Source organism: Hemiscyllium ocellatum, chromosome 2, assembly GCF_020745735.1.
Source record: "Hemiscyllium ocellatum isolate sHemOce1 chromosome 2, sHemOce1.pat.X.cur, whole genome shotgun sequence".
NCBI lineage: Eukaryota > Metazoa > Chordata > Chondrichthyes > Orectolobiformes > Hemiscylliidae > Hemiscyllium > Hemiscyllium ocellatum.
Window position 1 is genome coordinate 151,102,470 of NC_083402.1, and position 15,308 is coordinate 151,117,777.

At 43.7% G+C, this 15,308-nt stretch overlaps 1 protein-coding gene across 2 annotated transcripts in view; it reads right to left on the reverse strand.

The window, feature by feature from the left end:
* The window catches only part of LOC132825797 (fibrillin-2-like), a 327,149-nt gene that overhangs the window by 82,609 nt on the left and 229,232 nt on the right, over positions 1-15,308 (reverse strand). For both annotated transcript variants that reach the window (XM_060841289.1, XM_060841280.1), the window contains exons 37-42: positions 14,590-14,751; positions 12,443-12,511; positions 10,362-10,487; positions 10,028-10,153; positions 4,454-4,603; positions 1,923-1,994 (exon numbers count right to left, since the gene is read on the reverse strand). In XM_060841289.1, the coding sequence (XP_060697272.1) occupies positions 1,923-1,994; positions 4,454-4,603; positions 10,028-10,153; positions 10,362-10,487; positions 12,443-12,511; positions 14,590-14,751 (705 nt within the window). The remainder of the gene's footprint in view (positions 1-1,922; positions 1,995-4,453; positions 4,604-10,027; positions 10,154-10,361; positions 10,488-12,442; positions 12,512-14,589; positions 14,752-15,308) is intronic.

A 15,308-nucleotide genomic window follows, 5' to 3' on the forward strand; every position in this document is an offset into this window, starting at 1 on the left:
GTTAGCTCTGTTTTTGTATTGCATTGAGTTAATGTCCTTGTAATTGCAAAACCAACGAGAATAATTTAGGTGGCCCAGTGGTGCAGTGGTTAGCACTACTACCTCACAGATCCAGGGACCCCAGTTTGATTCCAGCCTCAGGTGGTTCTCTGTGTGGAGTTTGCACATTCTGCGTGAGTTTCCTCCCATAATCCAAAGATGTGCAGGTTAGGTGAACTGGCCATGCTAAACTGCTCATTGTGTTCCGGAATGCGCAGGTTAGGTGCAGTGGTCAGGGGAAACGTAGAGTACTAGGGTAGGGAAATAAGTTTGGGTGGGATATTTGGAGGGTCGGTGTGGGCTTGTTGGGCCTTTTGGCCTATTTCCACTAAAAATAATAATTTCTCTATTATTCAGGATTTCAGTAGCCATCTGTGTTGGAAAATCAACCACAGTAAGGCCATTGTCATGTTCATTATGCCTCACAACGTCTGGGAAACAAGGTCTGACCCACCAGATTGTCCACCCACTCCTTCAAACCTCTGTACTCATTTCATGATAAACATGTAATCTCCAAGGATTATCAAAGAGTGATTCCATTATCATGAAAGTGATAACAGATGAGAAACAAAAATCCAACTTCCCCAAAATATATATATTTTGAACATTCTAGAGTGCAAGTTTAAAAATGAAAACAGAACTTTATTCAAGTGAAATTGAATGAAATGCCAACTTTTTTTTCAATTTCCATGTACATTTTCTGAAGCCTGTTCTGTATAAATCCGAATTGCAGTGCTTTCAAACCTTGATACTCTGATTTTGACTGATAAACCCAGCAGCAGCAAGGGAGGGCGTGGATTATGGGTCAAAACTTGTGGGGCAATTTGGTTTGTCATCAGCTGGCTGGAAATCTGATGGGAAACCTGTGCGGACATCGATTCACACCAACACGAGTGAAGCAGGCCACTGGTGAGGCTTCCCTAAGGGTGTACACACTGCCCAGCAAGGTGGTCAGTGAGATGGCAGCAATTCCTATCCTCAACAGTGCCATGGAGGATGGCACATTAGCTAAAAGAAGAGCATCCCCAGAATCACAGGATCACAGAGATCCCAGGATCCCCAAGATACCCAAGATCCCAGAGTCACAGGGTCACAGAGATTCCAGAGTTACAGGATCACAGGGATCCCAGAGGCACAGGATTGAGGAGATCCCACTGTTGGGTTTTGGCCATCTTGATGCCTGCCTAGTGAGGTGCCATTTTATCTCCAAGCTTGTTCCTTCCAGCAATAGATATTTCCATCCCAGATGTTTGTCTTACACTTCACCCAATTGTTACCCTCCACTGAAGTGAAGAGGTTAAAATTGGCTTGGGAGTTAAAAGGACACTTGAATGAAACCCATCCACTGATAAATATTGTGATTATTGGGGCTAAGTTGTTTTGTTTCTTCTCCGATCAACCTATTGCTTGTTATCTCAACTTCTTCCTTTACATCAAATCTTCAGAATGTAATAATTGAGACCACTACACAATATATTCATGATGTGGAGGTGCTGGTGTTGGATTGGGGTGGACTGCGGTCAGAAGTCACAGGACACCAGGTTATGGTTCAACAGTTTTATCTGAAATCACAAGCTTTCAGAGCACTACTTCTTCATCACTTCACCTGAGGAAGGGGCAGTGCTCTGAAAACTTGTGATTTCAAATAAACCTGTTGGACTATAACCTGGTGTCATGGGACTTCTGATGTTACACAATAAATCCATAGAGGTCTGATGACTGCAGCATTGTTCAACTGTTAGGGGTGGGAATTAAATATGGTTCGGGCTGAAGTTTTGCATTTAAATACAGATTCTCTCCAAATATTGTTATAAAAATACTGACAAAAATCAAATACTTTGGAAGGAATATGTGACCCAAGTACAAAAAATGTTTGTACTTACCAACAGGTTTCCCAGTTTCGAAATCAATGGTGAAGCCAGGGCCTTGATTTCCACACAGCAACTGGTATTCAGCTAGAACACACAATCATATTAGTAAATCATCTAAAATGCACCATTACTCATTTCATTTTAATACACTATGTACATTTCTTTGTGACAAACTGAGACCAGGAACCCATACATCACCTTTCAGAACACTGTCTGGAATCCCTGAGAAGTGACTTTGCACTTTATAACCAGTCAGTTCGAAACATCAGGAGAGCCTGATAAATGTATCTAATATATCACAAATATATAAACATATCGCGATAGACTTGTTGAAAAAAAAAGTAGGATACAAGTGTACAATGAATAGAAATGAGTGTAACCCAGAGAAATTTGGAAAGAGATCTGGCAATTGTGAGATGGATCTTGATTTGAAGGTGAGGTGGGAGTGGGGGCAGGGCTGCTGAGATGTTGGGAAATCTGGAATAAGGGGTTTCCCACAAGTCCTGCCAAACTGAGCAGCAGGATTTGATTAGCAGTCATTTCTTTCCATCTCTTTTCTGTAAGCAACCAGATTGGGTGGCTGATTGGCCCGTGGGTGGGAACGTCTTCAGCACGGCGCCACACCCAGGTTGTGGATAAGTTAGGAGAGTGTGGTTGAGAAAGGGCTGGAAAACTGAGGCAAGACCAAAGACTGGGGGAAAAGATCAGCATCTGGAGCTAGGTGGACATTGGAGCCACAAAGGCAGATGGAGGCCTGGAGGAAGCCATATAAATAGATTGTGGTTTGGAGATATCAGAAAGATTGGGGAGAGATCAAATGGAGATGGGGCAGGGTAGAAGGGTCATGGAGAAAACTGAAAAGGAAGATGATAGCAGGAATCTAGTGAACAGATGCAGATCTATGCACCACACCCTAGGAAGGATATATCGGCCCTGAAGGGAATACAACATAGGTTTACAAAACCTGACTCTCAGGGATTAAGTTATGAATGATATTAGATAAATTAGGCCTATTTTCATGAAAATTTAGAACTTTAAGGAGTGATCTGATCAAAGTCTTCAAGATATTGAGAGGAAAAGACAGGATAGATAAAGACAAACTATTTCCACTGGTTGGGGATTCTAGAACTTGGAGCATAGTCTGAAAGTCAGGGCCAGACCGTTCAGGAGAGATGTTAGGAAGCAACTTTACACAGACAGGGTGGGAGAGATTAGGACCTCTCTCCCACACACGGCACTGTACGCTGGATCAGTTTGTTTATTTTAAATCTGAGATAGATAAGTTTTTGTTCAGCAAATGTATTAAGGGGTATGGGCCAAAGGCAGATATTTGAAGTTAGGCCAAAGACCAGCCTTGATTGATTGAATGGTGGTGGAACAGCATTGAGGAGTGGAATGGCCTATTCCTGCCCCTATAACTGAATCCTACATGCAACTAAAAGGGACTCTTGTGGTGCATCGGTAATGCCCCTCCCTCTGGAGCAGGAGGCCTGGGTTCGAGTCCCACTTGTTCCAGAGGTGGCATAATAAAATCGTCATGCGGAGTTGTTTGGAAATAAGAAAGAAAGGCCTTTTTAATGGTGATGAAATATATCACACACAGCCTTGTTATAATGTTTAAGTTGCTAACCCCTCCCTGGGGGAGCAGATTGGCTGCATCTATCGCCACACTCTGTTCAAACCAGGTGTTTTTTAAAAATATATTTGTTTTGTGGAATATGAGTGTTGCTGCCTGGGCCAGCATTTATTGCCTGTCCCTAGTTGCTCCTAGAGAAGACATTGATGAGTTGTAGTCCACATTGACCCACAATGCCATTGGGGAGGGAATTCCAGGATTTTGACCCAATGACAGTGAAGGAACAGCGGTATATTTCCAAGTCAGGATGGTGAGTTGCTCGGAGGGGATATTGCAGGTGGTGGTGTTCCCATGTATCTGTTGCCCTTGTCCTTCTAGGTGGAAGTGGCCATGGGTTTGGAAGGTACTGTGTGAAGATCTTTGGTGAATTTCTGTCATGCATCTTGTAGGTATACACACTGCTGCTTCTGAGAATCGGTGGGGGAGGGAGTGAATGCTTATGGATGTGGTGCCAATCAAGCGGGCTGGTTTGTGCTGGATGGTGTCAAGCTTCTTGAGTGTTGTTGGAGCTGTGCCCATCCAGTCAAGTGGGGAGTATTCCATCACACTCCTGACTTGTGCCTTGCAGGTGGTGGACAGGCTTTGGGGAGTCAGGAGGTGAGTTACTCACCACAATATCCTTAGCCTCTGACATGCCCTTGTAGCCGTTGCATTTATGTGGTGAGTCCAGTTGAGTTTCTGATCAATAGCGGGGGATTATTAGCATCACTCAGCATTGCAAATAAGCTGTCCAGCCAACTGAGCTAAATAACTTGTCAACACAGAAATGAACTACATGAATGAACTACAATGAAGTAAAATGTGTTTAAGCCTATTAAAAAGACAACAATTTTTTGAACTGAATGTTTTACTTTCATTCATTGAATGAGTACAGTAATCCAGGTGGTAAGAATGGTTATAGACTCACATGTAGCAGGTGTTGGACAAGGTTCACAAGGTTTGTTCCAGCCTTTACCCACATTGTAAGAACAACAGCACATTTTTTTGGTTAAGTTGAAGGACAGTTCATTCTCACATGTCTCGTTGTAGTGTCGATAGCATAAGCTCTTTCTCATGTCTGGAAAAAATAAAAAATGGTATGAAAATCTAAAGTCTGGCATCATATCTAAACATCTGTTGAAATATTCCTGATCTTATATTTGTTGGCTGCCTGTTGATGGTAGAACATTTAGGTTGGACTTTACATCAATACATACCAACTCATTTGCACTTTCTGGCCAGACATTCTCTCACTTACTGCCAACATTCTATTGAATATTAATATATCTGAAAATTCCAAGAGAAGTACAAGTTTCTTTGAGAGCTTGGATTATAGAGTAAGTGATACAGTTCCTTATCACTTCCTGTGGTTAACAAAGTGATTTGTCCACTATGAATCAATGTCTGGTTGAATTTATTTTAGGTCATTCATGGGATGAGGGTGATTCTAGGTCAGCATTTATAACCCATCCCTAATTATCCAGAGAGCAGTGGGAGTCGACCACATTACTGTGGGTCTGGAGTCACATGTAGACCAGACCAGGTAAGGATGCCAATTTCCTTCCCTGAAGGACATCAGTGAACCAGATGGATTTTCCTGATAATCAGCAATGGATTCATGGGCATCATTAGACTTGTAATTCCAGATTTTTATTGAGTTCAAATCCCACCATCTGCCAGGGCCGGATTCAAACCTGTGTTGCCAGAACATTCCCTGGTTCTCTCCATTAACAGTCCAGTGATAAGACCACATGGTCATTGCCTCCCCATACAGTAAGTCAAAGATTTTCATTTTGATTTCAGTGCTAAGTCTCCTAGCTTTGAAGTCAAAGGTTAGGAATTCTCATTTTATCGCTCTAACAGAAAACTGGAATTAGCTAACAGATTCTTGAATTTATATATATTTTAAACCAACTTGTTCAGAGATGTTATTGCAAGGACTTGAACTGAGTCCTCCTGCTCCAGAGATGGGAACACTACCACTTCACAGCAAGGGCTCTTCACAGGTTTGTGATTGAAGTAACTGCACAAAGGCCACTATTCTGTCACTCTGTCCCCCTTTACTTACATGCCAGCTCAGAGTCCGTCCCCCTGAACTGAGGAGATTCTAAATCCCCTGTGTATTTTTTATCTTTTCATTTTTTCCAATTTCCTACAATACTTGCCTAACCTCAGTAGTGCTTATATTATCCCCAGCACCCATGGTGTGTGTGTGCAGGTGTGAGACACAGTGAAAAATACAACGTGCACAAATCTTTATTCAATTTCCACCACCAGGAAGAAAGGAAACACTCGAGGGGCCAGTGACAGGCAGTGCCCTTCACAGCAAAGGGCAATGCTGCGGGATCAAACAGTGAAGGGGAGGGGATGGGAGGGGACGGGAGGGCAGGGATTAAATCAAAAGAGACTTGGAGGGGGAAATAATGCACTCCACTCCCTTCGGCACCCACTTCTCCCTGAACAACTCCAGGGTGTTGATAAAACCCTCAGCTTTTTTTTTCTCTTTTTTTTGTGTGATCAAACACTCCTCTTTACTTTTTTCAAAGGGCAATGCTGTGTGAATCTGGTTAAAGCACAGCAGGTTAGGCAGCATCCAAGGAGTAGGAAATTCGACATTTCGGGCATAAGCCCTTCATCAGGCTTATGCCCGAAACGTCGAATTTCCTGTTCCATGGATGCTGCCTAACCTGCTGTGCTTTAACCAGCAACACATTTTCAGCTGTGATCTCCAGCATCTGCCGACCTCATTTTTTACCCAATGCTGTGTGAATCTCCTATTTTTAAAAAATCTTTTCTATTAACCCCCACACTACTGCCTAACTGCGGTAGTGCTTATTTTTTCCCCCAGCACCCATGGTGTGTGTGTGCTCACATCAAAGGGCAATGCTGTGTGATCAAAACAGTGAAGGGGAGGGCAGGGACTAAATCAAAATAGCATTGGAGGGGTAAAAATCCTCTGCTTATGGTCATCCAAGGCCTTCCTGATTGGCCCAGATTAATAATCCCAATCAAGGATCTCACAGTCAATGAGGTCCACCTGGTCCTAAGGATTAAACAGCAACCTACAATTCACTGTGAGGGACTGAGTTCCCTCCCCCTTTCCCTCACCTTTGGTGGTCTACATCACCCTTAACAAGATTTATACATAAAGTATTCAATTGGAAATGCAGGGATTTACCGATGGTAATTAATAGACAAAAAAAAACCATGGGTGATTTGATGATGGGGAAAAGAAATTTTGTTGTGTGTGAGAGCACATTTGGATTTATATATTAAAACAAAAATCACAGGAAAACTCATATGGTGCAGTGCTAGTGTCCTCACCTCTGGACCAGGAAGCCTGGGTTCAAGTGCCACCCGCAGAGGGGTTTAATAATGTCTCGGAACAGATAATTTAGGAAATATCTAAACTAATTCTGTACCTAATAACATGAGGAGTTTCTCTCAGTTCAATTCATCAGTCTGGGCTGATGACATGCTCCTCCCACGCACTGAGCCAGCTGACCTGGGGAGGATGTGTGAACACCGAGTGCTGTACTCTACCAGGATCAACTGGGCCTAATGTTCCAGACTCCTGGTCAGTCTGGAGTGGGTAGATTCCATGCCAGAAGAGTTATGGGGGTTCACCTGGGTACCATCCATATGAGATCTATCACAGCCTGGCTGAGGAATCCTGGCCAGTGCATTGGCAGGAGCTGGAGATCAAAGTCTCTCAATCAATCAATTGATCAATTGACTTCTAGCCAATGGCAGGTGAAGCACAGCTCAGACCTGCCCAGCTCGCTTCTTCTTCCCCAGAGACACTCTCACACACGTACACAGCTGCTGGACACGACTGTTCCAAATATTTCTGTAGAGGAGCCTAGTGCTGGTCAGAAACTAGCTAGTGGCCACCATGCTGTGGTACTGGCCCTTTGACCCTTACTCCTGCGTTTGTCACAAACACAGCTAACTCACACTGAGCTTTCCCACCGTCAGGAGCAGCAGCTAGCATCAGAGGCTCACTGCTCAGGAATCGACACCTCCACCATCACTGGCTCGAATGGCTGTGGCTGGCAAGGGGGAAGGCCCTGGCCACAGCAGCACAATCAGGGCAATGCTGGGTAGTGAGATCTGGGCTGAGGCTGGGTGACAGGGTTTGGGCTGGGGGTTGGGTGACAGGGTTTGGGCTGGGGGCTGGGTGACAGGGTCTGGGTTTGGGGCTGGGTGGCAGAGTCTGGGCTGGGGACTGGGTTTCAGGGTCTCGGCTGGGGGCTGGGTGACGGTCTGGGCTGGGGGCTGGGTGGCAGGGTCTAGGTTTGGGGCTGGGTTTCAAGGTCTGGGCTAGGGGTGGGTGACGGGGTCTGGGTTTGGGGCTGGGTGGCAGGGTCTGGGCTGAAGGCTGGGTGAGGGCCCTGAGCTGGGGGCTGGGTGTCAGGGTCTGGGCGGGGGGCTGGGTGACAGGGTCTGGGTTTGGGTCTGGGTGACAGGGTCTCAGCTGGGGGCTGGGTGGGGGAGGACTGGGCTGGATGTTGCCATGGGCACTGGTGCTCGGACAAAATTTCACATTGGCCCCAGATCCTGAACCTCCTTCAGGAGCCTGGTCTGCCTCACAGTAATACTCTCTGTGCTTCCTCCTGGTGTGGAGGTCATTCCTGTACAATCACCGCTGTAGACCATCTGCCTCGACTTGTTGGTCCACTGGCCGCACACACCAGGGTGTGTTATTGCTGTTGGGTATTGGGGATCCTCCAGGGAAGGATGCTCTACGTGGGAGTGCTCCCATTTTCCCTTGGGGACTTGGGATGGAGAGTGCTGCATGCAGCAGTCCCATTTAACCACAGCTGGTGGTGGTTTGTGGACGCCCAGCCTGACTGGTTATTTGTGGTATTGTGGAGGCCATATACAGTGTATATTAGTTGTGACCTCCTCGTGGGTCTGCTCCTGGGCCTGGCCAGATTGCCTTTGACCATGTCCAAGCAGAGGTCCCTGGAAGGGGTCATCCCTGCTGACTGCCTGCCCCTTCTCCACAGGTAGATACATGCCCAGGTGACACTGGAGATGGAGCACAGGGCGTCCATCTCTCCTTGCAATGCCTTTCGAGAGTAGAGGACACCACAGGGGATGCAGTGCTGTATCTTTCCTTCCAACTCCATTTTAATTTAGACCCCTCCCTCTCTCCCTACCTCTCCTCACCTTTGGTGAACTATTTCAACCATAATGGGCTTTGAATGTCAAAGATTCGACTGGAAACATGGGTGATTTACTGGTGGTAGTTAACAGATGAAAACTTTCAGTGCTAATTCGCTGATGGGAAAAATATAATCAATTCTGTGTTAGAGCACTTCTGGATGCATGAAGAACAAAATAAATTCACAGTAAGGTGGCTTTTGTGACACAGTGGTAGTGTTCATACTTCTGAACTAGGAAGTCTGAGTTCAAGTTCCATTCTGCTCCAGTGATGTGCAATAACATCTCTAAACAGATTAGTTAGGAAAATACTTCTGAATTCACAGCGAGATTTGATTATTGGTTTCATTCTTTCCTTTCTCATTTCAGAGCTCCTTTTTGACACCTTTTGAATAAACTATTAAAACAAATTCCTGATTTGATAAATAATGAGGACTAACAAGAAGCAAATTTACTGAAGTACCATTAGACTGGGCCACAAGAGCTGGCACGTTTACTGTGTTGCCTTGACAATTTTAAAGTTTAAACGTAATGCCTCCACAATTGATGCTCATGGTAACGATAACTGCCGTCTTTCTTTGCAGAGTGAATGTGGTGTGTGTGCAAGTGGTGAAGATTATAATTAATTTCAATTATTTAAACACACTGAGGAGGAATTTTATTTCTACTTGGAACTCCTTTTCCAGGGAATGAAGATGCATTGTTCTGATTTGGGAATGCAGTCTCTGACATTATACAACAAGAAAAGTAAAATTTCTCATGCAATTTGAAAAGCAAACAAACTTTGTTAAATCTCTCATGTACAAATGTTATAACACCACAGAACTACAACATTAACTAAGATTTTAACTGTGTGTATCTGTCTGAAAGTTCTTGATAAGTTGTTTCATGTTTCCTGTATACCCATGTTTGATCTTTAAACACTATCAGATGTGTAAAATTCAGATATTGTACACATTAGAAGTATATTAGGGAAGGTTTAGAAGTTCTAATCTCATGAAGAACTGTCTGTCTTGATTTTGCTTCCTGAGATGACATTCATCCAGCCTCAGATAACTAGCACTGCTTTCGAGACATGACTTCACATTTGGAATGATTTGAGAGTATAGGCTGTGAACCTGAAAAGTTCAGCAGGATCACTGATTATCTCCTTGACAACTATAATAGCAAAGCTTCACTCCAGTCATTAAAGTGTGTTTTGGTTCTGCACTGGTTTTTGTAGCATTTTCTTGAGAAAAACTGCAGAAGGGAAAGTGTTTTATCAGACACTTGTTCACAGGACTCACAAGGTAACTTCACTAATTTTTAGGTATTAATGATCAGTCAGACTTACCCATGCAGTTGTTTCCCCCATTGACTTGCATGTACTCTGGAGGGCACACACAAGTGTAGTTACCTAAGGTGTTGTAACATGTCCCAGGTCCACAGATACCAGGGTGGGTGACACATTCATCAGTGTCTGTGAAGGTACAATGGATTATTTTATTATAGAAACATGATGTCTACTTCAGTTACTTAACATTGTTCCACTGCTATTACCCTCAATCCCACATTACTGCCCACCACCCTTTTAATCAACTGCTTTCAACATTTTGTTTCAAAGAACATGCTTTCAATTGAAATATTTTAAGTAAAGTCCACTCCTTCAGCTATGTCCTGTACCTTACCTTCACAGATCCGGGTTTCGTCATTTAAGTAATAACCAGCCGGGCATTCACACTGAAAACTGCCAAAGGTGTTGACACAGTTCCCACCTTGGCACAATCCTGGCAACTCCTGGCATTCATCAATATCTGAGAAACAAAGTATGAAGAGAGAATCATTCCCAAGGGACGTCACCTCACCAAAGCAGTGCCCTCCACTCCGTGTTCAACTGACAGAGTCCAATGTCATCAACAGACAGAGAGGAGATTGGGTCAGGTCTGAATTGAATTGGGAAGTAGCACATTGCTGCTTGTTAATTTACTCAGCATGAGATTGGAACCACTTCCATGAATAACGTTTCATCTGCATAATTGGGACAGGCTGCCAGATTTGATCAAAGCATTTCAGGAGGCACGGTGGCTCAGTGGTCAGCACTGCTGCCTCACAGTGCCTGGGACCCGAGTTCAATTCCCCACTCCACTGTGTGGAGTTTGCACATTCTCCCCGTGTCTGCGTGGGTTTCCTCCGGGTGCTCTGGTTTCCTGTCACACTTGAAAGATGTGCAGGTTAATGAATTGGCTGTGCTAAATTGTCCACAGACTGCAGGCTATAGGATTAGCCACAGGAAATGCAGGGTTACAATGTGTTGGGGGGGGTTGGATGGGATGGTTGGTGAGGACTTAATGGGCTGAATGGCCTGCTTCCATGCTGTAGGGATTCTAAATCTGATGGTCATCTCAAATCCAAACCAGGAGTGGAACCATATGAGAGATGGACACTAAAGCAGGAGTGAGAACTTGCTTGCGGAGCCAGGTAAGATGTTAATGCTTTTTCTGGTAGCACACGAATTATCTGAAAAGTCTTTATTTACAGCTATTCTGAACAAATGGTATTAAGCAGGACACTACCATCTCTTCTGCACCACTTTCAGGTTCCTGCTTGAGAATGTAAATGTAAATGTAATGTAAATGAGAATGTATTTTTGTAGCTACATGGACAATGAGCTAAAATGTTGATTGTCCATAAAATAAGCACAGGATTATGATGCTGAATGTACCTTAAAGCCATATATGTTCTGGCTTCATCACATGATGGAAGGCATTGTTGGAGAGGTTCTGAACCAAAGTAGAAATGGGAATGATGGACCAGACCATAGTGTGTGGTCCAAGGTAGTGTGATGCAGCATTGGTGGGGATGGTGTGGGACATAAACATGGGAGCAGCGGGAGTAGACAGTCATTGTCAGCCATCTTAGTTGTCTAACACTGGAAACCTGAATGCAATGCTGCAAGAATGCTTAATGACTTCACATGAGTGATTAGTGACTTCAGCTTCACATGTCATTATCTTACAAATGAGCCATTTGCATCAGACACTGCCCAATTCCCCAGCTCTCACCCTTCACAAGCCTTCCATCAAACCCTATCAAATGTGAGCCAAACATAGTCATTTATTTTTATGTTACCCTCCACACCTTACTTTCTAGCAAGCCTCAAGCTCTCACCTCTCTCTGAGCGTGCATGCCCTGCTAAATATTCAACTGTGGGAGACAGAATAACAAAAAGCACCACAGCTGACTCCCTGACACACTCTCCTCACTCTTGCATCACAGGCAAGCTGGCCAATAATTGGAGGTGTCACTGAACGGTAGAGAGGAGTACAGTGGTAAATTCTCCCATCCTGATGCTGGTTATCAATAGTTTGGCCATGAATAAAGCTGAAATCACAGAGGATGGAGATTTGTTCTGACCCGATGCACATATTCACGTTCCTCCTTATCCCGCAATATCTTTAATTAATAAACTGTTGAGGTGTAAGCACGTGCCTTTTGAGTTTCCTCGTTCCATCAACCCAACCTTTAATCTTTCACTTATTCAAGAGTGCCTCATGGTAAAGCACAATCATGGTAGCTGGAGACTCCAGTGGAGCAAGGGAATAATGAAAGGGACACTTTATCACTGAGTCTCACGTGTATAACCAGATACTAGCACTTTGTGAACTCTAGCTTAACAGAGAATGGGGATCTGCAGATGGGCAAGTTACTGGGGATGAGGGAGCTGCAGGCAGTGTAGGAATACAAGACAAAACGTATCCACATTACTTACCCTCTAAGATGACAGTGATGGGGTTGGGTCTAAATCCTTCACCCCCTGGACAAAGTGTCTTGTATTCAGCTGTGAATATAAATAACACAGGAATTAAATGTTGTCATCTCAGGAAATGGTGAACTCAGTACAACTTCCTGTATTAACGTCTTCCTTTGTGGTTTATATGCAATCCAAGCTGAGTATTTTAGAGTACAACAGATCAAAATACTATGGTTAATTTTCGTAAATCCAAAGTTGGATGGAAAAGAATTGAAATTATTCCGTGAAAGTAACAAATCAATTTCATATGAGAATATCTTAGTGATGTGTTAAAAGTCATAGAGCCACACAGTGCGGAAACAGACCCTTCAGTCCAACTCATTCATGCCGACCAAGTTTCCCAAAAGAAACTAGTCCCATTTGTTTGCGTTTGGCCCATATCCCTCTAAACCTTTCCTATTCATGTACCTGTCCAAATCTCTTTAAAATGTTGCAACTGTATCTGCGTCTACCACTTCCTCTGGCAGCTCATTCCACATACAAACCACCGTCAGTGTGAAAATGTTGCCCTCAGTGCACTGATCCAATTTATCAAGATCTCTATGTAATCTTAGATAGCCTTTGTTGTGGTTCTGTTTGCCGAGCTGGGAATTTGTGTTGCAGACGTTTTGTCCCCTGTCTAGGTGACATCCTCAGTGCTTGGGAGCCTCCTGTGAAGCGCTTCTGTGATGTTTCCTCTGGCATTTATAATGGTTTGTCTCTGCAGCTTCCGGTTGTCAGTTCCAACTGTCCGTCGCAGTGGTTGGTATATTGGGTCTAGGTCAATGTGCTTATTGATTGAACCTGTGGATGAGTGCCATGCCTCTAGGAATTCCCTGGCTGTTCTCTGTTTGGCTTGTCCTATAATAGTAGTGTTGTCCCATTCAAACTCATGTTGCTTGTCATTTGTTTGTGTGGCTACTAAGGATAGCCGGTCATGTCGTTTCGTGGCATCTAATCTAATCTAAAAAAATATGCTCACCCCACCAACACCAGCTAGATAGTGGAGTGGGAGGCCACTTGATGAGCTCGATTGCTACTGCATGGCAATCTCACACCTGTCTTGGTGGGAGGACACCATCAGGGTGGATAGTCAGCAACACTGTGGTCCCAGCAGTCTGAGTTTGCTTCAATTACTGATGGTCCCACTGTTCTGAACAACCCAGAGTAGTCCAAGGTCAGGCATCCCCAGCTATGGGTCAGATACAGGTGGTTGCAAGATAAGGCCTTTTGGTAGCCACCAAAGGATCTCAATAGCCCTGGACTGACACCATCCTCACTCTGCGTGGACATTTAGGCTGGTCAGTGCCAGGTGGATAAACAGAGAGAGCATATGAGCCACCTTCTCCCTGTTTCAAATCTGATGGTAGGCGAGCACACAATCCCAATAAAGTCTTAGCATAACATTCCATCCAGAAAGAAAACTTAGTGCCTGGTTTGCTAATTTTTCATGGCCTTTGCTAATCTGTTGGTGCAACTTTCAGTGATTGATGTATTTATACTTCCAGATCAGAGTGTTCCTCTATCACACCGAGACATTTCCATTCTTCTTTCAAAAATATATAACCTCATCTTTACCTGCAGCAAGCTTAATTTGTCAATAATTTTCCTTGAAATTTAATATTGTCTTCCTGTATTTGAAAACAGGGTCACCTTTGTACTTATTATCAGTCCGTATCATTAATGGAAACTGGGAATAGCAGTAGGTGTTACATTGATCCTTGTTGGATGCTAATCACTGAAGAAGTATGCTTTGTTGCACTCTCTGCTTTCGGTTTGGATGCCAACCAACACGCTATTCTGTCACTATCCCCAAGTTCTACATTCGCTGACCTCGTACATTAATCAATCATGTGATACCCTATTGAAGTACTTTTCAAAATCAAGATAAAAACACCCACTGCCTGCCGTGTGTCCACTCTCTTTATTAACACCTCAAAACTCTAATAAGGTTTCGAGCATATGCATTATGTGTTTTTATGGTAAAGACAGATGAAATGTATTTGTTTAAATTCTCTGCCATTTTCTTATACTCCATTGTAAGGTCTACCTCTACCTTTGAGAGACAACTATTTACTTTCTTTCTTTATTTCATTTACAAATGCATTGTTAAAGAGTGTACATACTTGTATTGACATCAGGGCAGATTTCACAAGGGTTACCCCAGGCACTTCCCAGAGAGCAACAGCAGGAGGCCCGGGTGACTCCAACACCAATATCGACACTGCAGGACAGGCCTCCATCACCTCGCTGGCCATATTCCAAGAAACAGTTCCCAATACGAGAATCTATGAAAAACAAGCACGAGAATAACTTCAGAAAAACTTTTGCATCATGTAAAAAGGTCTACACATTTATTACTTTTTGTCCAACTGCACACTGTATAGCAAATGTTAACAGAGGAGGTCATTGGCCTGGAGTTTCAAACCATGTAAATGATGTTTATGGAATCAGTCAACTGGATCAACACAACTTCCTCAATTTGTTCACAGTCTTCCAGTTGTTAAAATTAATCACTGTAAAAACACGCGCACTGTTAAATCTCTGCATCAATTGCCTGATATATATGAATAATGTTAAACCTAATATTTAAGGCATTCAGAGCTAAAAAGAAATAGTTCCTCCAAGTAACAAAAGTTATTCAGAATCATCAACAGTTAAAACAATAATGATGAGATGAATTGAAGTGATGTGACTCAGAAATCACTGCAGCAACTCCCCAGGGCTGGCAGCATCTGTGGCGAGACAAATGGTTTATATTTCTTTGAGATAGTGACCAAACAGGTGGATGAGGGTAAAGTGGTTAATGTGGTGCATGTGGGTTTCAGTAAGGCATTTAATAAGG